Source organism: Acinonyx jubatus, chromosome D3, assembly GCF_027475565.1.
Source record: "Acinonyx jubatus isolate Ajub_Pintada_27869175 chromosome D3, VMU_Ajub_asm_v1.0, whole genome shotgun sequence".
Lineage (NCBI taxonomy): Eukaryota > Metazoa > Chordata > Mammalia > Carnivora > Felidae > Acinonyx > Acinonyx jubatus.
The window spans coordinates 56,320,412-56,347,010 of NC_069392.1; the positions used below are offsets into that span (position 1 = coordinate 56,320,412).

General features: G+C 46.3%; 1 protein-coding gene across 11 annotated transcripts in view; it reads left to right on the plus strand.

Annotated features, from left to right (window-relative positions):
• Positions 1–26,599, plus strand: part of FHOD3 (formin homology 2 domain containing 3) — a 468,859-nt gene that overhangs the window by 429,649 nt on the left and 12,611 nt on the right. For 8 of the 11 annotated variants that reach the window (XM_027068795.2, XM_053206689.1, XM_027068790.2 and 5 more), the window contains 7 exons: positions 400–519; positions 1,206–1,367; positions 5,893–6,083; positions 12,402–12,594; positions 17,730–17,753; positions 19,303–19,477; positions 26,415–26,576. In XM_027068795.2, coding sequence (XP_026924596.1) covers positions 400–519; positions 1,206–1,367; positions 5,893–6,083; positions 12,402–12,594; positions 17,730–17,753; positions 19,303–19,477; positions 26,415–26,576 — 1,027 coding nt within the window. The remainder of the gene's footprint in view (positions 1–399; positions 520–1,205; positions 1,368–5,892; positions 6,084–12,401; positions 12,595–17,729; positions 17,754–19,302; positions 19,478–26,414; positions 26,577–26,599) is intronic. The other 3 variants (XM_027068791.2, XM_027068802.2, XM_027068803.2) reach the window with 1 other exon arrangement.

Below are 26,599 nucleotides of genomic sequence, written 5' to 3' on the forward strand. Positions count from 1 at the left end.
GGTGAGAGGAAGACTGTGGAAGATGCTGAAGGAACATGCAAAGGAAGAGGGTCCTAGAAGTTAACCATCGTCAGAAGGGAGAATGAGAGGGGAGTGTGGTCTAAGGGTCCTGCCTGAGCTTGGCAGATGGGCAGGAACAGCGGAAGATGGAGCATTTGTCACCCCAGCACAAGTAGCCACAGGTACCCATTTGGTCTCCACTGGGGAGACTTTGGGGACTAGACTTCCCTGCTCCCCGTTGGCACTTCCATACTTAAGAGCATGTGCTCATAACATGGGATTGCCTTATACCCAGAACTCCGCTGTGGTTACTTTGTACAAAAGTTAAAAAAACAAAACCAAAGTAAAGCCAAAATGTCCATTCTTTATCATCACCTTCCAACTTTTTTTAATTGAAAGGAAGTGGCAGAACCACTTTTGGATCTGAAGGAAGGAATAGATCAACTGGAGAACAATAAAACCTTGGGCTTTATCCTGTCTACTCTTTTAGCCATTGGGAACTTTCTAAATGGAACTAATGTAAGTCTTTTATATTCCTTATTCTCCTACCTCCCTTGTCACAAAGTTCCTGCCTTTCATTTGCTGAGGGAGGTTGTACCTCTGGTCCTCCAAAGCACAGATGAACAAGTTAACTTTTGTATTGCTGGAAAATCTAGAAGGAATTTTGTCCTAAACTTATCAGGGCCTATTTATTTGAGCCTGTATCTTGCTGTACAAATAGGAAAACTTAGAAAAAAAAATTGCTACTCTCGAAATGACATTGGAGAGAGTTTCTTTTGTCCTCCTCCGCCATTTTTTTCCCGAACTTATTGCTTGAATGTTTGTACTTATATACATTATAAAACAAACTTTTTTAAAAAATGGCCTATCTTTGGTCAGAAAGCAGCAAAGTAGAGGGCAAAGAGAGAAAGAAAGTTGAGATACCCAGATGCCAGAGACCCAGCCTCCCAGCACTCTGATTTAGGCATAGAGGCCTGGGGTAGCTCATGTCTGGGAAAGGGCTAGAGGCTCATTTCATGTTCAGTATGGCTGGTCTATGTGTGATCAGCTAAGGATAATGGAGCATGTGGCCTGAGAAGCTCCAGTCACAGAGGAACTAAATATTAGGCTACTCCAACAGGACATTGATTCCAACCATTTGTGCCTTTCGAAGAGCCTGTGTCAAACTTGTGCTCCTTGTCTTTTATTTAATGTTCACCAAACAGGCCAAAGCGTTTGAGTTAAGCTACCTCGAGAAGGTTCCAGAAGTCAAGGACACCGTGCACAAGCAGTCGCTTCTCCACCACGTGTGCACCATGGTGGTGGAAAACTTCCCAGACAGCTCCGATCTGTACTCGGAGATCGGGGCCGTCACCAGGTCAGCCAAGGTATGTCTGTGGGCCTAGAGGAGTGGGCCGTGTCTCTCCCTCAGATGCCGGATCTTTGCCAGTCATCTCTGAGGGGCACAGGCTCTATGAAGTAAAAGTGTCCAAGTGCTGCTTGCAACCCTTGCTCTAGAGTTTGTGGATATGACCTGTCTCATGCTGTTGGTAATGGACTTTTAAGATCCTTTTCCCATCTCTGGTTCTCCATCAGATTCTTTCCTACTGAGGTATGTGAGGCAAGCCTGCCCTCCCAGTCCTGACTGCTACATCCACGGCTGAGCAGTGTTACTCACCAGGCCTGGATTCTCCCAAGCTTTAAAACTTCCTAGCTTGCTCGGAACTTCCCAGCTCAGGCAACAATGTCAAAAAGATGCAATTTGGCTCCTGCTAAGACTTCCATGGGTCCCTGATGTGAAACGTGGAGCCAGGAAACAGGGCACACCTGGCCTCCTGCTGCCCCCCCCCCCCCCCACACACACAGATTGGCTATTCCTGTGATCTTTCACAGAGGGAACCGTTTTATAGGGCTGTAAACAGTATAGAGCACTGGCCCCTCGGCTGCAGACTCTTAAATTGAGTGCAGAGCTAAAGAGCTTCATGAACTTGTGTTTATTAGAACAAAGACAGTCGCAGTAGCTGGGCACCCAGCTGCCCCTACTTGCAGGAACATCACTGAGGCTGACCAGCCCCAGAGGAACCCCAAACACAGCAGAACTGGGAGATGTGAGGGTCTTGGGAGCAACAGGAAACTCATGGGGAGGGGCTGAATAGGTCAACAGGAGTCAGAGACCAGTGTGGAGGAAACTTCTAGAAACCCAACCTGGGCAGGCTGAGGAGCTGAAAGCAGACAACCTTTAGCTCTGGGACACACTGGACTCTAGTGTAAGAAGAGGAGAGAGAGAGTGGTGGGAAGAGGAGACACATGGGGAGGGAGCTTTGCTGAGGCCTCCTTCACGGAACTCCCTCTCTCTGCCTTCTCCCAGAGAACTGGCCTGTGGGGCCCCAGGGGCTGGGACCCTCCTTCACCTGCCTCCGGAGCCACAGGCTGGCAGCTGCCGGGTACAGCGAGCAGGGGGTCCTGGGCCGGCCTGATGGTGCATCTGCCTTGAGGTAGAAGGAGGCATGGCCAGAGATCTCCCAGCCTCAACAGCTGACCACAGGCTTCTAAGAACAGACTCCTTTACTTCACAGGCAGCCTTACTGCGTTTACTCTGTGCCAGGCACTGTTCTGAAGTGTTTACAAATGTTACTTCAGTATCCTAACCAAGACAAAAAGCCCCTCTGAGTGTCTCAACAGGGGGTCCTCCAACCCCTGCTCTGACACCCACCACCAGCACCTTCTCAGAAGGCAGTTTGTTAGGAACACCTCTGTCTGAGACAGAGTCTGCTGCATGGCTAGGGTCATCTTGGTCTTGTTACGGGACCCACGCAGATCAAATTGGTTCCCTTTTTATAAGTGGTCCTTTGTTCTTTCCCAGGGCCTTCTCCTAGGTGGGGCCTGCTTCTAGCTAAGTAGCCCTGGCCTAGGAGTCCTGATACCAGGCTGACCCCCAGTGACTGGCCCAGCGCCCCCCTCAGTATCAGGCCTTCCCCAAAGGATGCTTGGTGATTAGTTAAATAAAAACTAACTTATTCTGGTCTGAAGATTGGCTACACAAGCCAAAAGTGCAGGTAGATAGATTTCACCTATTAACTTCGGCAATTACTAGAGATGACTATTGACCAGCTCTCTGTGGCTTGCAAGAGGGTATCTACCGCTACTCCGCCTTTACTCCCAAAGCCTTTGTGGGTATTGAGGGATCCTTCTACGTGGACCGGTACAAAATAAGGCTCAAGAAACCTCAGCCCTAGCTGCATTCACTCTGTCCTGTGGTGTCACATGTCAGGCCTCAGCATTACAACCCCCAAGGGGCAGACTGCCCTGGCGTCTGCAGGATGACTGTGTCCCTGAGCCGTCCCCCAGCATTCCAGTCTGACTTGATAAGGTTTGACTTTGCTTCAGAACACAGCTCACGGGTCTTCCTACAGACACAAGTGGCCCATATGGAGCAGTCCTCAGGAGAGGTCTTCTGGCAAAGACTTCCTTCTCCAAGAAGTCAATAAGTCCAGCTCTCTAACTGAGGTGGAATTAAAAAAAATGTTTTTAATGTTTATTTATTGTAGATACAGAGAGTGGAGGAGGGGCAGAGAGAGAGGCAGACGCAGAACCTGAAGCAGGCTCCAGGCTCTGAGCTGTCAGCACAGAGGCCAACGCGGGGCCTGAACTCAGGAACCATAAGATCATGACCTGAGCTGAGGTCGGACGCTTAACTGACTGAGCCACCCAGGTGCCCCTCTGAGGTGGAATTTTAAAGGGGCAAATCTAGGCGTAAGGCATGCCGGTTGAGAACTTAGACTGAAGAAACTCTAAGAGAAAGCCAGAGAGATTGACGGTTCAGATCCCAGTTCCACTGCTTACAGCTGTATGGTCTCTCACAAGTTACTTAACCTCTCTGTGCGTCGGTTTCTCCCCTGCAAAGTGGAGCTAGTAGCAGAATCGGAGCTCATGAGGGAATTGTGAAGGCTCAGGTCGCGTGTCCTAGCAGGCCTTCGGCCAGGCAGCCAGCCAGCCAGCCAGATGAGGCAGCCTTCCAGCCCCCCTCCAAAGAAGCTGCATTAAGCTCCAACCCTGAAATGGCACTTCCTCACAAGCCTCCCACCTGGCTCCTGTCAGCAATAGGCTTCTTTCTTCTGCCCCCACCTTAAGGGCTAAAGCGTCACCTGGTCAGACTGCACAGGGCTGCTTAGTGCAGATCTGAGCTGCACTGAAGTCATTTTATTGTGTAGCCGGGCCCTGCCAGATGCAAATGAGGACAGATCCAGAGAATTATGGTTAGACCTATTACAATTGCCTTAAAATCTCCTAGACATTACTTGTCAGTCCCAGGTCATCCTTTGCTAGACTTATTCTTTGAACCATTTCGTCCTTTTCTAAATCTGCTTTTTCCCCCCCTGAACACCTGATGTATTTTTTTTCCAGCTCTACTAAGACCCAGAATCTGTCATCTAATCTGGACCCAGAATTCCTTTGGTTTCAAGCAAATCATTTTTCTCAAAGTTCCATGAATCCCCTGCTTACCTGAATCCCAGGACTCTGCCCAAACTTGCCTTCTGTTTTTGGCTCTTCAACACCCAAGAAACCCAGGACTTGCAATGTCTTGCCTGGCCCCCAGGCCATCTCTTGGGCTCAGCAAGGCTTTATCCTGTCTGGTGAAAGATCCCCTCATTGAATTGACCTTCCTTGACTTGATCTCTTCCATTGTCTCAAGGAGAGCGGGACCACTCCCGCAAGTGCCCTGGGCACTCACATCTCTTGACCTCCATCATCTAAGAATGGTGGTTCACCTCCAGGCATCTGCTTTCTCCTTCTGACCTTGATTTGCCCTGTGTTCACCTTTTCCCACCAACTCCCACTCTGCATCTACTTCTGTGCCCTCGGTCTCCTCCCGAGGTTTATCTGTTTCTGCCTTTCCTCCTAGCCTTCTCGTTTGTTTCCCCCGTCCTGTATCTCTCTCCATTAAATGCCCTCAAATGCATTTTTTTCCATGACTCTTTAATTCACGTAATTTCTAGTCTAGCAATTCAGTAAAAGAATCACTTTAGAAAGCCTGAGTTCAGGCAACCTCCGTTAAGCCAAGCTGTTCCCGCTTCCTTGAAGAGCATAGTGGGTGCTATAACACATCTGTTCTTTGCACACATGGCTTCCAGCTGCCAACAAGAGCTGTGTGTGCGTCTCTCTCTCTCCCAAACACACACACACACACACACACACACACACACACACACACACACACCTGGTGGGTTCTGCACATCCTCAGGGTTTGGTCTGTACACCTGTTTATACAATAAGCCTCCTCGAGAACAGCATCTCGGTCTCAGTCAACATTTGTCTTGGTGTTCTTAGCGCCTGGTATAGGAACTGACATATACCGCTTTCTCCATGGGTGTGGGATGAATGAATGAATGGGTGGATAAATAGTATTTGTCACACAGTGTACAAAAGACCAGCTGGGAAGAGAAGCTGCCTGCCCCTTAGCCGGCCCCACCATATTAGAACCATCCATGTATGATATGAGTGGTGTATTCCTATAACCTTAAGTGAAAAATCATCTCTGAAGAACAAGAGTCCTCTGAAAAATTTTATGAGACATCTGCTCAGTTCATCTTGTACTAGGCTTCCTTCATATCATGTTTTAATTTACAGTTCCCAAAGACTTTCCTAAGATTTCTTTCCAAATATGGGGGTGGGGAGGGAAGAATGATATTTGCATTGGGTTCTTTTGGAGAACAGTTTTATCACTAAATAATCTGATGTCAAGATAATGACAAATACACATGTAGATACTTTTTAGGCCATAAATATGTTTGTATTTCAACATGTAAATTTGGTTTTGATGTTTGTTTCTTCCCGGAGGCAGTTCACTTTCCTGGTTCAGGTCGATGTCAGGTTGTTTCAGCGCATTTGTAATGTTCTCCCTCTGATTTTCAGGTTGACTTTGATCAACTTCAGGATAATTTATGTCAGATGGAGAGAAGATGCAAAGCTTCATGGGATCACCTCAAGGCAATTGCAAAACATGAAATGAAACCCGTTTTAAAACAACGAATGTCAGAGTTCCTAAAAGACTGTGCAGAGCGAATTATAATTTTAAAGATTGTCCATAGAAGAATAATTAACAGGTAAGCAGATCAAGGAGCTAATGGAAACACCTGTAAAATGGCATGTTGAAAATATTCTACAAACCAAGATCTGAAGGTTAAGGTTCCAAAAATTGTACTGTAAATCCTTGCTACATAGAAAATACACCTTTGTACATGTTTGTTTCACGGGTATTTAATTTTCTTACACACACACACACACACACACACCCAAGAATATGATGCCATTGAATTTTGAGGTTGGAAGGAATCTTAGAGATCATGTGATCCACACATCCCATTTGAGTAGGAACTGCATCTATAAGATCCTTGACAAGCTGACCCCTGTATCTATCCCTGGAGCTGCTTGAACAGTTCTGCGTACCTACAGCACGTGTCGTTGCAAGGCAGCCTGACTCGTTCGAAAAGCTCTTTCTCTATATAATGTGCAGCATGCCCTCTAAGACCCTCCCCTTGTTGATTCTCCAATGGCTGCTCCACTGCTGCCCTCCTGGATGAGGCCTGGGCCCCCCAGTGGGTGCCACCCTCTGCACCAGCCTTCCTTAGGGTCACAGGAGTCAAGAGGAGCCTGGAAGATGTGCAGGGATGTGTCAGGCCTTTCTTGCCTACGAGGAGGCTGGCCAGGGTCCAGGGCTGTCTCAGCTGTGAGCAGAGGCAGCACCAGGACCAGAACCTGGGTCTTTTGACTTCGGGGGCCAGGGCATTTCTAACCACGCACCACCACTCTCCTCTCTTTGCGATATCACAGAGTACGGTTGTAGGCTTCTCATCTGGGCCTTCAGGGTCTGAATGCTCTGTCCTGGGCCTACTGAGCCTGTGGACCTACAGGCTGTGGTCTCCCTGGGACAGGTGCTCTGGTGACAGACCTTCTGAAACAGGCCTCATTGTGGTTCTGTTAAGAGAGCCCCTTGGAGCCAGCTCAACTGCAGGCCTTTCCCAGAGACCTGCCCCTTGGGCACACTCCCAGACCTCTGTCTGAGCACTTTATTATCTTTTTAAGCAACTCGGCCGTATTTTCATTTATCTCTGTACATTTCCTATTTTTTATTCTTTTTTTTCTCTTCCTCTCTTTCATCTTTTAGCTTTTCTTTGAATCCACCCAGAACATCAGGAACCTAATTGCCTTGCCTGCATGTGAGCTCTTGCCTGGCTTGTGCCATTTGCTGCTTTGGGAATTGTACCTCCTGGGTCTTGGTCCAGGCTGTTGTAGGGCAAACAAGGTGGTGGTAGTCTTCAAATGGTAGACAGAGGGTGCCTGGGTGGCTTAGTTGGTAAAACATCCAACTCTTGATTTGGCTCAGCTCATGATCACAGGGTACATGGGTTTGAGCCCCGAGTGGGGCTCTGTGCTGATGGTGCAGAGCCTGCTTGGGATTCTCTCTTTCTCCCTCTCTCTGCCCCTCTCCATCACTTGGGCGCACTTGTGCAAGCGCTCTCTTGCTCGCTCGCTCTCTCAAAAATAAATAAACTTAAAAAAATAAAAATGTTAGGCAAGACAAGAATAGGGAACAGAATCTTCCCTCCAGGTTGAAGACCATCCGTTACTCAGTACTTCTGGAATTTAGTTGTAAATCCCTCTCCCTGCACTCCACCTTGACCTCTTAGTGCCCTCTGGGGAGGAGGGTCTTATCAGAGATTGGTCAAATTTCTTAGTGAAATCAAAGTACACCATGCTTTTAACATAGTGAGCAAGTGGAGGCAGGGAACGTGAGCTGCTTCGGGCCTCCCTGCTTTTGTGTGATACAAGCAATTTCCAACTTAAAACTACTCAAACAAATAGTTTCCACTTGGAATGTTATGAAACTGGAGTAATTTTCTGAAAGTCTTGGAAAGCTGTTATGCCTGATCACATTAGCCATATTATCCTGGATAGGTAAAAACTCATTTTGTTGATTCCTTAAACGTGTGTGTGTGTGTGTGTGTGTGTGTGTGTGTGTGTGTGTGTGTGTGTAAAATGTATGTAGTTTGCCCTGGTTGTCCTATTCTCCCTGGTAAGCTGGTCACCCAAATGATGGTTGCTGTTGCATGACCTAGATCCCTGTCTCCTCACTGTTGGCTATCCCATGCGGGATGACCAGCACGAGCTAGGAATCCACCGTAGTTATTGTGGGTGGTAAAAGAGCATGGCTCTGTGCTGACAGCTTGGAGCCTGGAGCCTGCTTTGGATTCTTTGTCTCCCTGTCTCTCCCCCTCCCCCACTTGCACTCTGTCTCTGTCTCTCAAAAATAAACAAACATTTAAAAAAAAAAAAAGGCGGAGGGGGGGTGTGTGCGGGGAGGCAGGGCTAAAGGGCAGGTCCAGGTGGTGGCCGAGCCAAAGCCTCTAAGCCATAGAACCCTGGGTTTGAATGAAGTGGTTAGCCGGAAGGCCATATGTAGAACTGATTAAAGCCGGAATATGTTGTCGAAATGGCGCTGGGGGACTGAGAGCCCCAGCGGCTGTGTTTCCTCTTTCCCTCCCTCGCTCCCAGCATTCCCAGGAGCATAGCCTACACTGCTGTGGTCTAATATGTTCCCTTTACACTTAGGAAACTGAGACCCAGAAAGGACTAGAACCCTAGGTGAGGTGGGTACAGGTGCCTTATGGGCTTGCAGGTCAGCCTAAATATTGCAGATCAGAAACTTGGAAGTAGCTAGGCCTTCATTTTTTTCCCTCACCTGCAAGTATATAAGAGTTATATTTTTATCTGTGTAATTAGGAATTCATTTAATAGGGCCCTTTTTAAAAGACACAGTGGTGACACAGACACGGCTCTGAGGCTCCCCGAGTATGAAGGTCATCTGTCTCTGGGGCATTAACTCAAGCCTGTGCAGGGAGCAGAGCTGCGGTTCTATTCTGATGACGCTCAGCTGCACAGACAAAATAACTTTTGCTTATTTTGCCATTCAGCCCACCTCCTCAATGACCCACTGCCTGGCTGGGTAGCAGTCTGCCAACCTAGTCAAAGGATAAGCAGCTAAACTGTTAGTCTCCCGAATGTTTGGACTTCAAGAGTTCGTCTCCTCCGAGCTACCCCTCCCGAAGTTGACCTTGGGGAAGTCCAGTGATTTCTAGAGCCCAGTGGTGAAGATGGGGGTAGGTTCTCTGACGGAGCCCTCTGGAAACTCACTAGCCTCCCACGTGGACAGGCCAGGGCAGTTCTGCTCAGCACCTCCTGGTGTGACTGATGGGCTGAAAGGACAGCTCATCAGGTCTCCCCTCTGCTCCACTTGTGTCCTCAGACCCCGCAGGCTCTCTGCTGTCACCCCCTGGGTCCCTAGGGTCCACTGTCCACCACACAGGATCCATGAGGGCCAGTGAGTCTGGCCAGACCGTACTGCTTCCTCACCTTACAAGGCTGCCCTTCCCTCTCTGCCGGGGGCGGGGGGGGGGGGGTCCGTTTGGGCCCGGAACCCTCTGTTTCGTACCAGGGCCTCCTGGTGGGACAGAAGTTCCTCTTGCCCTCGGCACCCCTTAGCCTCTCGGCAGACTTCTCCCCACTCCAGGACCTTCTTGGGGAGAGATGAAAATGCACATCGGGCCTCCCACCTTCCCTGCTCCTTCATTCATGAAGCTAAAGAAGCAGGTGCTTCCACCTCCCTGTCCTGTCTGGCCCTCCCTTAGTCCAGTGGGTCTCCTCTTGATAAAGGGGCAGATGAAAGAACTTAGTCCTCTTTAGGTAAGACTTAGCTTTCAAAACCATTGCCTGGCTGAGAAAATCTCGTTCTGCGTGGCTGAATCTGCGTCTTACCCTTTCCCTTCGTGCTGCCCCTCCAGCTGCCTTGTCTCACCTGCAAGCCCCTCACTCAGCTCCCGCAGACCCGTTAGGCTGAGCTGTATACGCTGTGGTAGGCGCTGGAGTGCGGGGGCCCAGATGCAAGTGCGGAGGAAGGCCTTGCTGGCCGGCACAGGGACAAGTGACACCCTCACTGGCTTCCTGGTACCCCCAGATCCACCCTTCCCCTTCCTGGGCCAGACCCTCTACTCAGTGGCACACTTGATGAAAAGGGTGGATGATCGGACCAGTCAAAGATACTGGTTGTCCCCTTGATTTTTCTTGCACGCACCTTCCTATCTCAACACATCATGTATTATACAGCCAGTGTATAATGTCAGGTAGTAGTAAGAGCCAGGAAGAAAAATGAAGAGTATAATTGAGACAGGAAGTGACACGGTGCTGTTTTACAAAATACATCAGGGAAGGCTTCTCTGAGGAGGTGATATTTGGGGCAGGATCCTTTAGGATGGGAGAGAGGGAACGGCTAGGAGTGGACACCTTTCAGAGCCTGTGGTCCTGCGAGTGGAATGCCTCTCTGCCCCTCTCACAGGCCCTGCAGGCTCTTAGCTCGGCCATCTCAGGGTCCACATAGCACGCCTGGAGTCCGAGGCTTGTTCAAGGGATCTTGAGGAGTCTAGTGCAGCTGGGGTCATTGGAGGTGAGACAGGAAGTGGGGCCAGTTATGTGGTACTGTGTGTGGATAGACCACATTTTGTTCATTTATTGATGGACATTTGAGTCGTTTCTACTTTTTGGCTATTATGATTAACGTTGCTGTGAACATTTCTGTAGAGGTTTTGTGTGGGCACATATTTTCATTTCTTTTGGGGATATATATAGGAGCAAAAGTGCTGGGTCATATGGTAACCCTATGTTTAACTTTTTAGGAACTGCCAGACTTTTCCATAAGCAGCTGAGCCATTTTATGTTCCCGTCTGCTACTGATTGAGGGCTCTAACTTCTCTGCACCCTCACCACCACTTGTTATTGTGTGTGTTTCTATTATAGCCATCCCAGTGAGTGTTAAGTGGCTTCTCCTTGTGGTTTTGGTTGGCATTCCCCTAATGCTTAATGATGTCAAGCACCGTGTCATGCACTTATTAGCTATTTGTGTATCTTTTTTTGGAGAAATGTCTATTCAGATGCTTTGTCCATATTTCATTTGTCTTTTCAGTGTTGGGTCGTAAGATTTCTGTATATATTCTGGATACAAATCTCTTATCAGACATGATTTGCAAATATTTTCTCCACTTTGTGGGTTGTCTTTCCACTCTCGATAGTGTCCTTTGACACACAGAAGTGTTTAATTGGGGGGGGGGCACCTGGGTGGCTTAGTCACTTGGGGGTCTGACTCTCGATTGTGGCTCAGGTCATGATCCCACAGTTTGTAGGATCAAGCCCCGCATCAGGCTCTGTGCTCACAGCACAGAGCCTGCTTGGGATTCCCTTTCTCGCCCTCTCTCTCTCTGCCCCTCTCCCACTCGTGCTCTCTCTCTCTCTCTCTCAAAATAAACATTTTTAAAGAAGTGTTTAGTTTTGATTAAGTCCAGTCTATCTGTGTTTTTCTTTGGTTGCTGATGGTGTCAGTGTCACATATAAGAAAGAAATCATTGCCTAATCCAAAGTCATGAAAACTTACAGTTTGTTTTTCTCCAACAGCTTTATAGGTGTAGCTAAATTCTCTGGTAGTAAACATTTTTTCAGCCCCTTTAATTACAAGTTGTATGTTTTATTATTTTTCACATAAGGAATAAGCCAATTTCTCTCATTTGAAAACCAATCAAAACCCCTATTCAAACAGTAAAAATTAGAATGATCAAAATCCAAAGTAGTTGTCCATAAATAGTGGTATCCTTTATATAATACTGTTCCGTCTACATAAAAATGTCCCTCTGTCTTCTCGTATCTTCTTTCTCATTTCCGGATAACTAAAAATCGTGTACATGTTTGCTTATTTAATTTCCTTTACAAAATTGCTAAGTCACTAAAATCCACTAATTTTTAATTTAGAAGTTAAATAGCTGAAATTTATTTTGTGCTGCTTGTTTGGTGCTTCCTAATAAAATTAAGATTGTATATGATATCATGAGAAAATATTTCAGAATATTTACTCACAAAAAATTTTATCAGCATTTTTACAAACCATCTGTTGACAACTCATGTGATCACGTGTGTTCCAGCTATTGTGGAAGCAGGTCATCGAGGAATCACTAAGCAATATTCCCTTATTCCTTATTCAGTTCCTACATAATCTAGAAACTGCGGCCTTTTCTTTAAGACAGTGCTTCATCCTCCCTCTTACGAAAGATTTGCGTACACATTTTAGAAAAGCATTAAAACACTGATAAGCAAAAGGAAAACAGTAATCTCCTAAAATCCTAACACCTAGACATCCTCCTTCAGCGAGAAAGCGAGCTGAACTTGACTTCTGGTTGCATTTTTCACTCAAGTCTCTTCAACCCCAAAGCCCGAGGAACAAAGCACGATGCCTGCCTGGTTGGTTTCTTACTGAAAGTTTTGAGACCGTAGGTTTTTGTTCTTTAAAACTGAAGCCATCACCATTATCGTGTGTTTTATCGCAGGTTCCATTCCTTTTTGCTCTTTATGGGCCACCCACCTTACGCGATTCGGGAAGTGAACATAAACAAGTTCTGCAGGATCCTTAGTGAATTTGCACTGGAGTATCGCACCACCAGGGAAAGGGTTTTGCAGCAGAAACAGAAACGGGCCAACCACAGAGAAAGAAATAAGACCAGAGGGAAGATGATCACCGATGTAAGTTTCATGTCATTTATTGTGAAAGTAGATCAACCATAAAATCTCCCCGCAGTTTGGGAGCTGTGCTCCCCACCCCCCACTGTGAAAAAAATGTCCATCTTTTAAAAAGTGCTCGTAAACTATTCCTCTACTATTTCTGTGAAAATCTATATAACGTACGTGGGACTAATACATGTAAATTAAGGATGTGTGGCTGGTGGAGGGACTTTAACCCATATTGGGGTGTTGTGGGATGTGGTGTCATTAAAGGCTTGATTCTTCAACCTCTGGGATGTGGGTAAAAGTGGAAGAAAAGAAAACGGTTAAATGGTGATGCCACTTATCATAGGAAGACAGGTATACTACTGATTTGGGAGTTGATTCAGGAGTTTCATCATCATAACGATGCTATGTGCAACCAACCAGTTGACCCATGGGCAACCCATTCTAGGCCTCTGAATAGAGAAATAATTGGTGAGGTTGGTCAAAGACATAATCTGAGGGCTTCCTGGCAGTCCCTTGAGTCAGAGGATATTCAGGTGGGAAGAAATCTGGACAACAGTGAATCCAACAGGAGTTCCCTTTAGCCCCTCGGGGGCGGTCGGTGGGGAGCCTCCGCACACTTACATGCTTGCCTCGCTCCTGGGCTTCTCTCTCCCACCTCAGCCCTGAGCCCCCCAGGTCCCGGGTGCCATGGGCATTCAGATGGGAGATGTTCTATAAGTAGAGGGGAAAGGGATGTGTGAAGAAGCCAGAGACAAAGACATACCATGCAGGTGCCTCTTTCTGATGTGTCTTTATGAAATTGATCTCATCTGTGCATGGGCTCGAGAAGCACACTGGCTCTGTGATACAGAGGATGGAGCGGGTAAAGGACCAAGCAACAGGGAGTGTCATCGTCCTGGGGGTTGCAATTCTCCTTGAAACTCCAGTCAGACATATTTCTTTAGGGAGGAATAAAAGCAGTTAAGAAGACCCCAGGCTACCTTCTGCGCCCCGATGGGTGTGTGTGTTGTGGGAAAAACGGGGTGCACACGATTCCTGTCCACATTCTTGAGGGATCTGACATTTATGTGGCGACCGAATCCATCATCTTAGAAATGTTGTCATTTTATGGCAGTTCTGTGGACCACCAGGGACCAACCCCCTCACCCAAACTCCTCGTTCCCTTGGAATTTTCTTGACCCTTAAAGAGTGCTCAGTTCATTTGTCTGTGGAGGGAGTCCTCTGTGCAGCCCCCTGGCAGTTCTGAATGCCAGTGCCATCACTGAGAGTTTTCCTTCTCCTCTCCTGAAATCTGGGTTCAATAGGATGTTTAGCCTCCCAGAGGACAGCAACAGGAAGCAAACTGAATCCATTTGGTTAAACTGTGGCCCACTTTGCATTCCACGGTGTTATTTTTAAAAGTTTAAAAGGGGCTTACTTGCTTTTTGGAAATGAGACACATTGGACGGTGAAAAATACAAGCCCAATATGCTTATAGTTACAAAAACACATGATAATTTCTTGCCAAATTTTTGAGATTTTTTTTTTACAGATCCCACTAATTTTTTAATTCTGTCCTTCTCCGAAAACATTCAGCTTGCCTATTTATAAATGGGTAAATGTTTCTGCAGTTTGATTCAAAAATATTTAAATTTCCATTAAAATGTGGGCTGTACAGGCTTCATCCTCAACATAGTCCCTGTTTTCAGTGGTCAGAGTGGCATCATCCACGTACAAAGACTGCCATCTGCTGGAAAACTAGGATATTGTCACTTAAGGCAAAGTGTATAGCTTCTTTTCTCAATTCTCACTTACGTGCCCAGCACTGCACTGGGCACTAAGGAAGATGTGACTGCAATAAAAGACAAGCTATACCCCAAGGGTATCCTCATGATCTGGTTAGAAAACAACATATACACAACTTACACTACTAAAAACATAGGCGATAGATTGAGTCCCTGAACAGTAGGGCTGTAAATGATTTTTAGAGAAAACTGTGTAGTAAATCATTTTTAATAAAGATTCTGGGTAAAATGAAGGTGGAAGTGGTAGCAGTCAAACAGACATGATTTGGCGGAAAAACTTTTTTTTAATGTTTGTTTATTTTGAGAGAGAGAGCGAGAGAGCGCACGTGGAAGGGGCAGAGAGAGGAAGAGAGAGACTCTCAGGCAAGCTCTGCACCATGCACAGAGCTCGACACAGGGCTCAATCTCATGAACCGTGAGATCACGACCTGAGCCAAAATCAGGAGTCGGACACTTAGCCAACTGAGCCACCTAGGTGCCCTGAAAAAGCAATTATTTTCCAAGATAGAGTGAAATCTGGGTAAAATCTGAAGACCCTGTGTTTAGAGTCAGCCCTGTATCTGTCCTTGTGTGCCTGTCCCTCCTCTTCTTTCTCTGTTTCTAAAATGAAAACGGCTTCCTTTCTCAAAATCCAGGAGTCCTCCCAGCTAAGGGTCAATATTAAATTAAATAGTTCCTCCTCCTTGTTCCCTGAAGTAGTTCTAGACAAAATGGTTACATAGACAAGGCAGCACAAGACTGCGGTGGCCCATCCACTGTCATCATACTCAAGATGGGCAACAAGAACTCAGGCTATCAGTCCCATGACCTCCACATCCAGGGACAGTGGGGAGGTCTTGAAAATGAACCAGCCAGTTATTTTAGCAACAAAATGGGTTTATTTGGGAATGGCAGCGGAATTGCAATTTGGGACATGTAAGCTATAACAAAACCATAGGGCAAGTCCAGAAAACAAAGGAAAGGAATGCTACTTTATAGACAAAAGAGGAAATTGGGAGAGGCTACTTCCAATGAAAAGTCCATTAGAAAAAAAGTGAGAGTTCGGGGTGGTGGTGGTTTCTCATTGGCTGAGTTGTGGTAGTCGCTCATTGGCTGGGCTGTTGCCAGGCAAGAAGGAAATCTTCATCCCTCTTGCTGGGGTGCTAAGGTAGGCTTCTTCCTGTTGGTGGCTGCAATTGATGACAGCATTAAGGCATGAGAGCTTCCCCTTCTGGCTTCCTATTTTAAATGTTTCCTTCAGTTTCACAGACATTTATCCTCCATTAACCCCAGCTTCCTCTTCTAGAAAAAGGGAATGCTAGTTACTTTGGGGGATGTTGAGAGGGCTCGAGATTCTGTATAGGTAACACCTTATACATGTGCTAATGATGAGAAAATGCCAATCATCCTGGTAAAATAATAAGTTCTAAACTAGAAATAAAAATAGAGCAGGACTCTTATCTCTGAGTGTGGTGCCATTTGCCTGGGGATGGTGTGGAACTTGATGAATCAGAAGCATTTTGTCATTTCAGCTGCTGAAAGTTTAGTCTGTTCTCAAAACCCTTGTGTCTGAGGGAAGCAGGAGTGCTGACACATAGGGGCACTTGTACCCCAATATTTATAGCAGCACTTTCAAAAATAGCCAAATTATGGAAAGAGCCTAAATGTCCATCAGCTGATGAATGGATAAAGAAGATGTGGTTTGGGGCACCTGGGTGGCTCAGTCGGTTAAGCGTCTGACTTCAGCTCAGGTCATGATCCCACGGTCCGTGAGTTCAAGCCCCGCATCAGGCTCTGTGCTGACCCCTCAGAGCCTGGAGCCTGTTTCGGATTCTGTGTTTCCCGCTCTCTCTGACCCTCCCCCGTTCGTGCTCTGTCTCTCTCTGTCTCAAAAATAAATAAATGTTAAAAAAAAAAATGAAGATGTGGTTTATATATACAATGGAGTACTACTTGGCAATGAGAAAGATTGAAATCTGGCCATTTGTAGCAACGTGGATAGAACTGGATATTATGCTAAGTGAAATAAGTCAGAGAAAAACAGATACCATGTTTTCACTCTTATGTGGATCCTGAGAAACTTAATAGAAGACCAGGAGGGAGGGGAAGAGGCAAAAAAAGTTACACAGAGGGAAGGAGGCAAACCATAAGAGAATCTTAAATACAGAGAACAAACTGAGGGTTGATGGGGGGGTGGGGGAGAGGGGAAAGTGGGTGATGGGCATTGAGGAGGGCACCTGTTGGGATGAGCACTGGGTGTTGTATGGAAACCAATCTGACAATAAATTATATATATTAAAAAAAAAAAAAAAACAAAACCTTGTGTCTGATCTGTGGGCCTGGTCTTGTAACCTCAGTGGAAACAAGTTAAATTGAGGGTGTGTTTAATCTAAAATCAAGAGATGGGCATGACTTTCACCTTGAGTTTGTCTTTTTTTTTTTTTTTAATTTTGTTTAATGTTTATTTTTGAGAGAGAAGGAGAGAGAGCATGCACATGAGTGGGGGAGGGGCAGAGAGAGAGGGAGACACAGAATCCAAAGCAGGCTCCAGGCTCTGAGCTGTCAGCACAGAGCCTGACACAGGGCTCGAACTCACGAAGCACGAGGTATGGCCTGAGCTGAAGTTGGCGCTTAATTAACTGAGCCACTCAGGTTCCCCTGCCCTCAGTTTATCTTTTAAAAAAGATATTTTATTTAAAAGTTACTTAAAGAAGTTTATCTGGTGATAATTAAAAGTTTGGCGTGTCAGCTCAGAAAGCCTCCATGAGGGGCAGGTAAGAGTTTTAGAAGAACTGAGTTTCATGTTTCGGAGGCAAGGGTAACAGGACCCATTCTACTTGGGTGGTTGTTCTGCGTGTTCTGCCTTCCCTGTGTGTGGAAGGACCTGGCAGCCTAGGTGGGGAGGGCTCTGGCATCCGGGATGAGAGGGAGGACAGTAGCTGGCAGAGAGCATTGGGTAGATGGAGGCTGGTCCACTTACGGAGGGCCCTGGTAACTGGCAGGTTGTGGTGGGTTCCACAGGACATGGCCAGCTGAATCGCAGGCCACAGAGCTGGGAGTCAGATCTTAATTGTCCGGAAACCAGGTATGCTGGCTATCAGCCCTTGGGCGGCCTCAGGAGGTTGGTCTGGAGCCCCACAGATTCCTCCTGACTTTGGTCAGAACTGGCCTTGGGGCTCACAGAGGGAATGTCTGGACGAGGGCAGGAGGGTTGTGCAGTCAGGGCCTGGCAGTTCCCAAATCAGGAGGGTGCACCCCGGTTTTGATGGCCAGTTTCTGTATTTGGAATTTGCTATGACACTGAGATGCTCTCATCTTTGCTGACTTCTGCACCGTCTAAGAATCCCTTCTGTCTTTTCCATCCTGTCCTGTCCTCTCGGGCAGACTGACGAAGAGGATGAAGTGGAGGTAGGACTGTTGATAAACATAAAGAATGCCACATTTGGCCTTCCCAGGCGTGCTGTAGAGTCTAACTTAACATAAGCGGCATGAGGCATCAGCACCATTCAGTGCTCTAAACCATGCATGGTTGTTTTCTGGTTGCTTTCGTGTGATCACTAACCTCCTGACATGGGTTCTCATCATGCTATGTATGCCAGGAATCAAGGGTTACCTGCATTTTCCAAGCTGTGCCTGAGTCCCAGGCCTTGTCAGGAATGGCCAAGTTCTAATATTGGAGATACTCTCCAATATTGGAGAAGTGGACAGGGAATTTACCCTCAAGCCCCCTGTCTGAGCCTTTTGGCAACTCAAATATGAGAGCTGGATTCTAGAATAACCGTAGAAAGAGCCCTAAAGCCAAACAGGAAGTGGGATAGTGGCCATGAAAGCAGTCCCCTCTCATGGGCAGCCTTTGACTTGTGTCTATTTTCTCAGCCGGAATCCATCGGGTTCGTTGGGATTCACGTGTGCAGGGGTGGGATGACAGGGCTCCTCCTCCTGGGTCCGGTGCAGATGGGAGAACCAGAGACCAAGTCAGGGCTGATGGGCCCTGGGAGATGAGGACGGAGCAGTGCAGATGGCACGAGCAGATGAGTCCTGGGCTCTGCTGCCATGGCTGAGACACTCGATGACAAGAGGAAGCCAGGAATCTGTAGAGCTGCTCTTTGCAAACATTAGTCTGACTGACTTTCTGTTTCTCCTCCAGATGTTTGCCCTTGTGTACATATAGCCCAGTGTTCTAGCATACCTCTTTTAAAACATCTAAACCCTGATTCTTTGCTCAGCTACAATTAGAGAATTTCACCACTTACATGTATTGCATGTTCGAACAACTACATTTCTGACACGGCCAGAAGTAGCGAGTGTTGCTCAACTCAGTTTCAGCATGAATTTCTGTGTCATGTTCGGGTCTGGGCCCTGCAGCTGATTCCCTTGGGGTCTTTGGCATGTCACTGAACCTTCAGTTTCCCTCTCTGTAAAGTGAGATGGGACTAGATCTGGAAAGATTCTACCCATCGCTTACCGTGGTATGATTGTGTGACTGAATCCCATGTTTTAAACCATTGTAAGTGGTAGATAAGAAAATTTTAAGTGCTTTCTGGTGGTAAATTAAAAAACTTGATAATGTGATTAACGGGGCATGTTTGAATTCTTACATCAGGGCTTTGGGGTTGGAAACATTTGGTTTCTGAGTGGTGCTTCCCAGGGTTGATGTCAGTCGTCCCTAGCAGGCAGCTACCGAGGGAATCTGCAGTGGGCCGGGAGAGCCTGGAGAGGGGAGGGCCGGGTGTGGTCCTTCTGGGACCATGGCTTTTCTTTCTGGTCAGAGAACTTGCGGCATACATGGATGGGTGTCATTGGTTCATTGACAACCTCAGTGACTGCCCTAGCGAATGCATCTGCAGAATGCACACAAACAACGAAGAGGGAGGTTTTCCTCAACGAAACGTTTTGTGGGCTTGAGTTGGTGTTTTGGGGAGTCACCTCACCCCTCACCCCTACTTTGGTCTCGTAGTCCGGCAAGTTCTCCAGCAGCTCTCCGGCGCCTCTGAGCCAGCCGCAGGGCCTGAGCTACGCGGAGGACGCCACGGAGCACGAGAACATGAAGGCCGTGCTGAAGACCTCATCGCCCGCCGTGGAGGACGCCACCCCGGTGCTGGGCGTCCGCACACGCAGCCGAGCGAGCCGAGGTAACTCCTGGGCCGGGGGCAGTTGAGGGGGGCTTCCCCAGATGACCACCCGCGGGGACCTGGTTCCCAGCACGAGGGTACAGGTTACTGGGCCCAGGAAGTATCTGCTCAGGGCCTCCGACTCCCCGGGACCTCCAGTGCTGACCACACACGTTCCTTCACGCACACGTTTGTGACCCACTGTAGTGCTTCGTCTCAAAGACCAATCCTCCCAGAGGTATAACTGAATTCACACAAGAGGAGTTATTATTATGAATGAATCCTTACGGGTTAAAGTGGGGGGGGGGGGGCTGCAGGAAACTACCAAATGCAGCCAGCGGAGTATTTGGTAAATAAGGTTTTCTCTAGGACACGGCCAAGTGTACCCATTGGTGTGTTGTCTGTGGCGCCTGAAGGCACCCGTGGCCTGGCTGAGTGGTGGTGGCAGAGACTGTGAGGACCCTACAGCCTAAAGTATTCATGAGCTGGCCCGTGTAGAAGAAGCATGCCGGCCCCCGGATGAAAGCACTATCCCTTTTTTGCCTTTTTAAATCTTTAGAGGCAATGAAGTGATGAAAACTGAAGATGGTAAAGACAGATAAGAGTTTCCAGATTCGCTTCATAACTTGGAAGGGATATTTTATTGTAATTAAGAATGAGGTGCATTTTTCGTCCGAGAATGTTAATGGTGTCCCCTAGTCTAGTCTGACACCACGTGATCCCCTCCTCGCTTTCCTCACTGCCTGCAAGACGTGGCCCACACTGTTCATGCTGTCGCTTCAGGCCCCTGGTCTCAGCTTGTCTCCCACACTTGGCACTCACTGGCCCTCCCACTGGGCACCACCCTTCTCTGCACCCGCATCTCCCTGAGCCCCCTCCGCTGTTCATGCTGTCCCCTTTTCCTCTGCCTGTCCAGCCCCCCTTCACCTCCAGAATCCACCTCCTCCTTCATCCTCCTCAACTCACTGGGCCCATCCTTCCTCCCATGTGCTCCTGAGCACCCCCCTTCAGGCTGCTTAAAGATTACAAACTTTATCACTAAAGAGAATGAGCTCCTGACGGACAGGCTGTCTCTCCTCTTGGTGTTTGCTTCGCACATACACTGCAAACAACTAACAGAAAGCATACCATTTATTGTCCAAACTGGGGTGCTCTGGCACCTGAGAGCAGTTCTAGTAGTAATTAGAGAGGGGCAAAAAATAGAACAGGCCAGGAAAACTGGGTTGTGGGTTGGCTTCCACATCACGGAAACTCGGTAAGGAAATGCATGCATGCGATGCCCATCAGGCATCCTCCCAGACTCTGGAGAACGTTGAGACTCACAGGATGACAGATGGCAGCTACAAAGTAGAGTTGTGAGCTGGAGAAACCCCTGAGAAGGCCCTTCAGTGACTTCTAATTGGCTTTGTGTTTTTGGAATTTTGCTGTTGTCAACCCTGTTAAATGTAAGAAAAAAATAGTAATGATAGTAACAAGAACTTTGACATAAGAGACAAAGTAAATCCAGTTTCAAGTTTTCTTTAGAAGAAAATGGGTCACACATTACATTTGGTTTCTTGGAACTTCTTGTCAACCCAAGGACCATAAGCTGCCATCCAAGGAGGAGTCTTGAAAGGGCTTCCAGGCAGGGTTCCAGGTCCCTAAGGCATATGTGGGATTCCCTAGGGGAGCTGCACTTCAGGATTTTTACAAAATTACCACATGTTTTTCTTACTTCATGTGAGTTCAATATCACTCTAGCTCCTTTGTCTGTTTCTTAATGTTGGACTTTGGTTTTTACCCTTTTTGCAGGGGTTTTACTTTGATATGCAGCTAAGAATATGCCAGAAAAAGGGCTGCCTCCCTCCACCCTTGCCCCAGTGGTATCCTGAGACACAGACAGCAAAGCAGGAAAGTCATATCTTCTACTACAACCTTGATTCCCAAACTATACCTCAAATGCTTCATATACTATGATTACATCAAAGAATCAAAGATTTGGTTCTCTGGGATTTGGTTTTTCCAAACCCCCTGACTTCTAGGTAGTCTTGGATATGGAATTAGGAGAAAATAAATGAATATATGAATATTCTGCTGTAGCAATGAAAGGGCTGCCTTTTGGTAACCAACAGCAGAAAGACACAGCTGTGAACAACCACAGCCCTGAGCACTTTATGGGGTATGTTCTGATTGTCCGATTTTCTATGAGGAAGGAGAGGTATCCTCCACTTGGCCAGTGCTATTTATAAAAGGACCTCCATTTCTCAGAAAAGCCAAGTAGCGACACAGAGGAAGAATGTATATACAAGAAAGAATCTAAGAAGAGAGAAAAAAAGTGTTGAATGTGAGATGGTGAAGAAGGTAGTAACATTAGAGGCATAGCAGTAGAGACTATCATTCTCAATGCTGCTTTTATGAAGCGTAAAACAAGGATAAGAGTAAATAAAACAGCTTTGTGGTGTGGTGGGGTGTGTGGAAGGGAATCACTTATACCTGTGGTACTCAAAATGACCTAAGACATCCCACGGATGAGTCTAGACTCTCTGGGCCCAGCAGCTCTTGCAGGCTTTGTGTCCTGGCCTGCACGTGGCCACCAGGAAGATGAAGGGGAGTGTCAATGCCCGCATGGCATTGACCACAGCCATCAGGGGTCTGGAGCCCTATACCTGGGTGGCTGCAAGGTAGCTCGATGGAAGCCATCTGCGGAGATGGAGCCTAGTTTGTCTAATGGAACATAACAGGCTGCAAATTTTAAGAGAGAAAGAGATGAGAAAGGAAGACTGTTCAGTTTCTCTGCACATTCAGGGACTTCTGCTTCCAGATGGCACATAGTAGGGAGGGTCAGGGCACCACTCCTGCTGAGACAACTAGAATTTGTTTTAATACAGTGGCAGAAGCTTTCTTTTAAAAGATATCAGCAAACTGGTAAGGGAAAGAGGACGAGACAAACTAGAATTGTAGATGAGCTGAGAGCCCCTCCTTAAGACCATTTGCCAAATCTGGACACAGACCCGAGAACTGGGCCTACCGTGGGCAGAGAGACTCAAATAGTAGAGAGAAGTCAGCCAAATGTCTAATAGCTACATGAGTTGGCATAAGGGTTTGGAAGTAGAGGGTCTCCAAACTCCAAGACTGTTTTCTCCATGAGACATTTGCTAAGTGCTGGGGCAGCATGATGAGGGGGAGGCTGGGTCAGAAAAGTTGGAGGAAATCTCCTGTAGCCTTGAAGGGCCGAGGAAACAAAGACGAGCTTGAGAAAGCACCTTCAACAAATACATACAGATATTTAAACACAGAGGTGGACTGATTCTTCACTAAAACTACAGTCTGGTCCCGACCTCATTCCGTTCTTCACCATGTCTGCTTAACAAAAAAGAGCAAAGGCTGGGGGAAATAACATGGACTCCAGTGTCTGCATCCTTCTGTACACAAAGTCCAGTGCAGAGTCCAAATTACAAGCCAAGAGAATAAGAAAATGTGCCCGATAAGGAAAAGGAAACACTAGCAGCAGATCCACAGGTGATCCGGATGTTGAAATTTGCAGCCAGGGTTGAACCATTCCGAATGTTAACACAAAGGAAAATATAGACAAATTGATTAAAAGGTGGACACTTGCAACAGAAAATTGGAATTTATTAAAAAAAAATAATCAAATGGACATTCAAGAACTGCAAAAGAAATGTCTGAAATAAAGAACTCGTTGAGTGGGTTTAAGAGCAGACTCATCCCAGCAAAAGAAAGGATTAATGACTTCACAGATGAGTTATTAGAAAATGTACAAAGTGAAGCATAGGAAAACAATGGGAAGAGCAGAACAAAATGTAAGGAATGAGGCACACAGTCCAATGGTGTAACCTATGTATAATGGGAACAGCAGGAAGAGATGGATAAGAAGCAATAATTGACAAGGTCATGGCTGAGAATTTCCCAGAGCTGATGATAGGTATCAGCCCCCATATTTAAGAAACTTAGCAAATTCAAGGAGAATAAATAAAGAGGAAAGCATACGTCATACAATGTAGGCAGACTGCGAGAAAACCAAAGATAAAGATAAACTCTTTTAAAAAACCAGAGGGAAAAGATAGATTACCTTCTAAAATACGACAGTCAGGATGAGGGCTCACTGTTAACAGAAGCCTTGGAAGTTAGAAGAAAGAGAAATGACATCTTCAAACCGCCAGAAAGAAAAGCTTTAAACCTAGAAGTCTATATCCAGGGAAATTATTTCAGAAACAAAGGCAAACTTGTATCACACTCTATTTTGATGTAATTATTTCCCTTTTAGACTATTTCTTTAGGTTAGATTTTTAAGGGGAAAAATAAACTACAGTGTTATCTTTCAAACTACGCTTTACATTGTTGTTTTTTTTTTTTAACTGAAGTGTAGTTGATATACAGCATTACGTTAGTTTCAGGTGTACAGCATTGTGATTCAGCAAGTCTAAATTATCAACTCACATATTTTTAAAAATGAAGTCAAAGTGATACAGTGCTATCGTAGTCTATAATACTTCATTCTTTCTATTTCGTCTCAGTATAGAAATGTCTTGCTAACACTTGGGAGACTGTGGCGAGCCATTGGCCCTTTGGGTCTGTAAAATGTATGGGCAGTGTTTCCCTGATGCTATGTGTGGGTCCAAGGGTTCCAGGAAAAAAAATCCAACCTGTACATGACCAGGATAAATGCATATAAACAGCTCTCAGGCAGGCAAATAACCAAGGAGGGGTGGAGGTTAAAAAAAAAAAAACAGGACAAGGACTGAGGTCATGAAAGAATGACATCACAAAACTGAGTCTGGCAATCCTGAACATATGGCAGCATGTTCCTTTGAAGCATCTCCTGACACATTACGGTGAAGGCAACTCTCTGGGGATGTATAAGATGGGAAGAATAGGTAATTCTTGGTAGGAAGATCAGATGATGCCTTCATTTTCTGGCCCAGTGCTCTGAGAATATATTATGAGCAAATGCAGTTGATTGAAATTTGTGTGTTTTGGGAAGGGTAGTTTGGCGTTTTAAAATGAGACGCAGAATTAGAAACCAGTAGGTAAAAGGGAAAACAGGAAATTGCTGGGCAAAACACAATTGCACTATCGATTGCTCTGTCTGCTCTGAGGAGGACCATTGTTCAGAAGCTCTGAAGGGTCCCAGTGTGACAGCTGTGCCCGTATGAGGCCTCTTGCCTCCAATTAGACCACCTGGACCATCCTGAGAATGCAGAAACATTCAGCAATTTCAAAAGTTCTTTTCTGAGAGGAACCTATTTTAAAGGGTTTAATGATGTTGAAAAATCTAGTCTTATGGGAGCAAGTAGACCAGGTGCCCTTGGGCATAAGCAGAGAAAGTACAATTTACTGTTTTCGTACATGCCAGTGCTGTAGCTACGCTCCCATTCATAAAATAAATGTTTAAAATAACATAGTCAACAACACAAACCTTGTCACCCGAAAACATATGGACCTATCTAACCACAGGTCTCAGATATGTGCAGGTGGTGGAGCCCCAGGAATCCTACTCCTTTTGCAAAGTGTGAATTATTTATGTACGCACTTCAGCGATATGCATTTTACTGGCTGAAATTATAACTAAATTATAGCATATTACATATTTGCTGTAAAATTTCAACCACAAACACGTAGCCACAAAAATCACAGTCTTCTCAACTGTGAGCAGCTATTCACAGCTATTGTCATCAGTATCCAAACGCCAAAAGTTTTAAAAAATTAGTATGGAAGTAGAACTCCAGAATTTAAGATGTATATTTACTAACATTTTTTGCCTGTGGTTTAAGAAAAGCTGGCTTTTTTTCATCTTCAGCTGGACCTTAGGCTCTGAGTAGTGTTCCGTAGGCACAGAGTCTGAGAACACTCACCTACAGGCTTTGGAAGTCGTATGTTTACTACAAAGGGCAGTGTGTGTGGAGGAAACACAGTTTTGAGCCCATTGCACATATTTCTTCTTACAGAAATGTATTTCCCATCTTAGAGAAGAGATTTCACAAGGAAGTTGATCTATCACAAAGGCATAGTTCTTGATATGTTAAAATAGCATTCATTTCTAACTGTTGAACATTGCTTGGTAGTGCATGTTTTCATGATGCTTTCTTCTTGCTTGTCTGTAGGCAGATGCTTTTATGCCAGACTTAGACCTGCTCTGCTTTAATATACAGTTATTTATAAATGTGTTTACCTGGGCAAGGAGCAGAGAAAATTTTATGTCAGTTCCTCCTTTGTTAGTTGAAGAATGTTATTCTGTTATGATTTTTTTACTGTTTATTTATTTTTGAGAGAGAGAGAGAGAGAGCACGCAAGCTCAAGCAGGAGAGGGGCAGAGAGAGAGGGAGACACAGAATCCGAAGCAGGCTCCAGGTTCTGAGCTGTCAGCACAGAGCCCAACACGGGGCTCAAACTCACGAACATCGAGATCATGACCTGAACTGATATCAGGGACTTAACCGACTGAGCCACCCAGGCACCCCTGTCCTATTATGATTTTTAAAGGTTAAGTAATCTGAAGATAGACTGCCACAAAACCTACTGATTTCTGTTTAACTGGAAGAAAAGTTAGGGGTAATTGACATTTACTAGGCATATACAGCCATAGATAGAGAGCTGAATTAACACAGAACTCCAGACATCAGTGGACATACATCACTGAGCATCTGTGATGCACTCTGTCGTGTGGTATCTGCCCTCCCATGATCCCGGGGCCTATTGGGTGGAGGCCTTCAGTAGCTGTTACAGGGTAGTATTAGGTAAGTGGTCTGAGGGGGAGTTCAGTGCCTGGCGGGGTAGCAGTCACAGGTCACAGTGGTGCCCTTGCAGTGGGGTGGGGTGGGGGGGCGGGTGAGTGCCTGGGATCTGCTGCTGTGATCCATTGCTGACACAGCTCCGTGCCTGGAAGAGTAGTGTTGGTATTTTCTCTAGTATGTTCCTTCTCTCTGAGTACATCTCTCTCTCTGGTTGTGTAATCTTTCAGGATCTGCTAGTTCGTGGACTATGGGAACGGATGACTCCCCTAACGTCACAGATGATGCGGCTGATGAGATCATGGATCGCATCGTCAAGTCGGCCACCCAGGTGCCCAGTCAGCGAGTGGTGCCTCGGGAGAGGAAGCGCTCCCGGGCCAACCGGAAATCTCGTAAGTGCTTTGGAGCTGGGGTG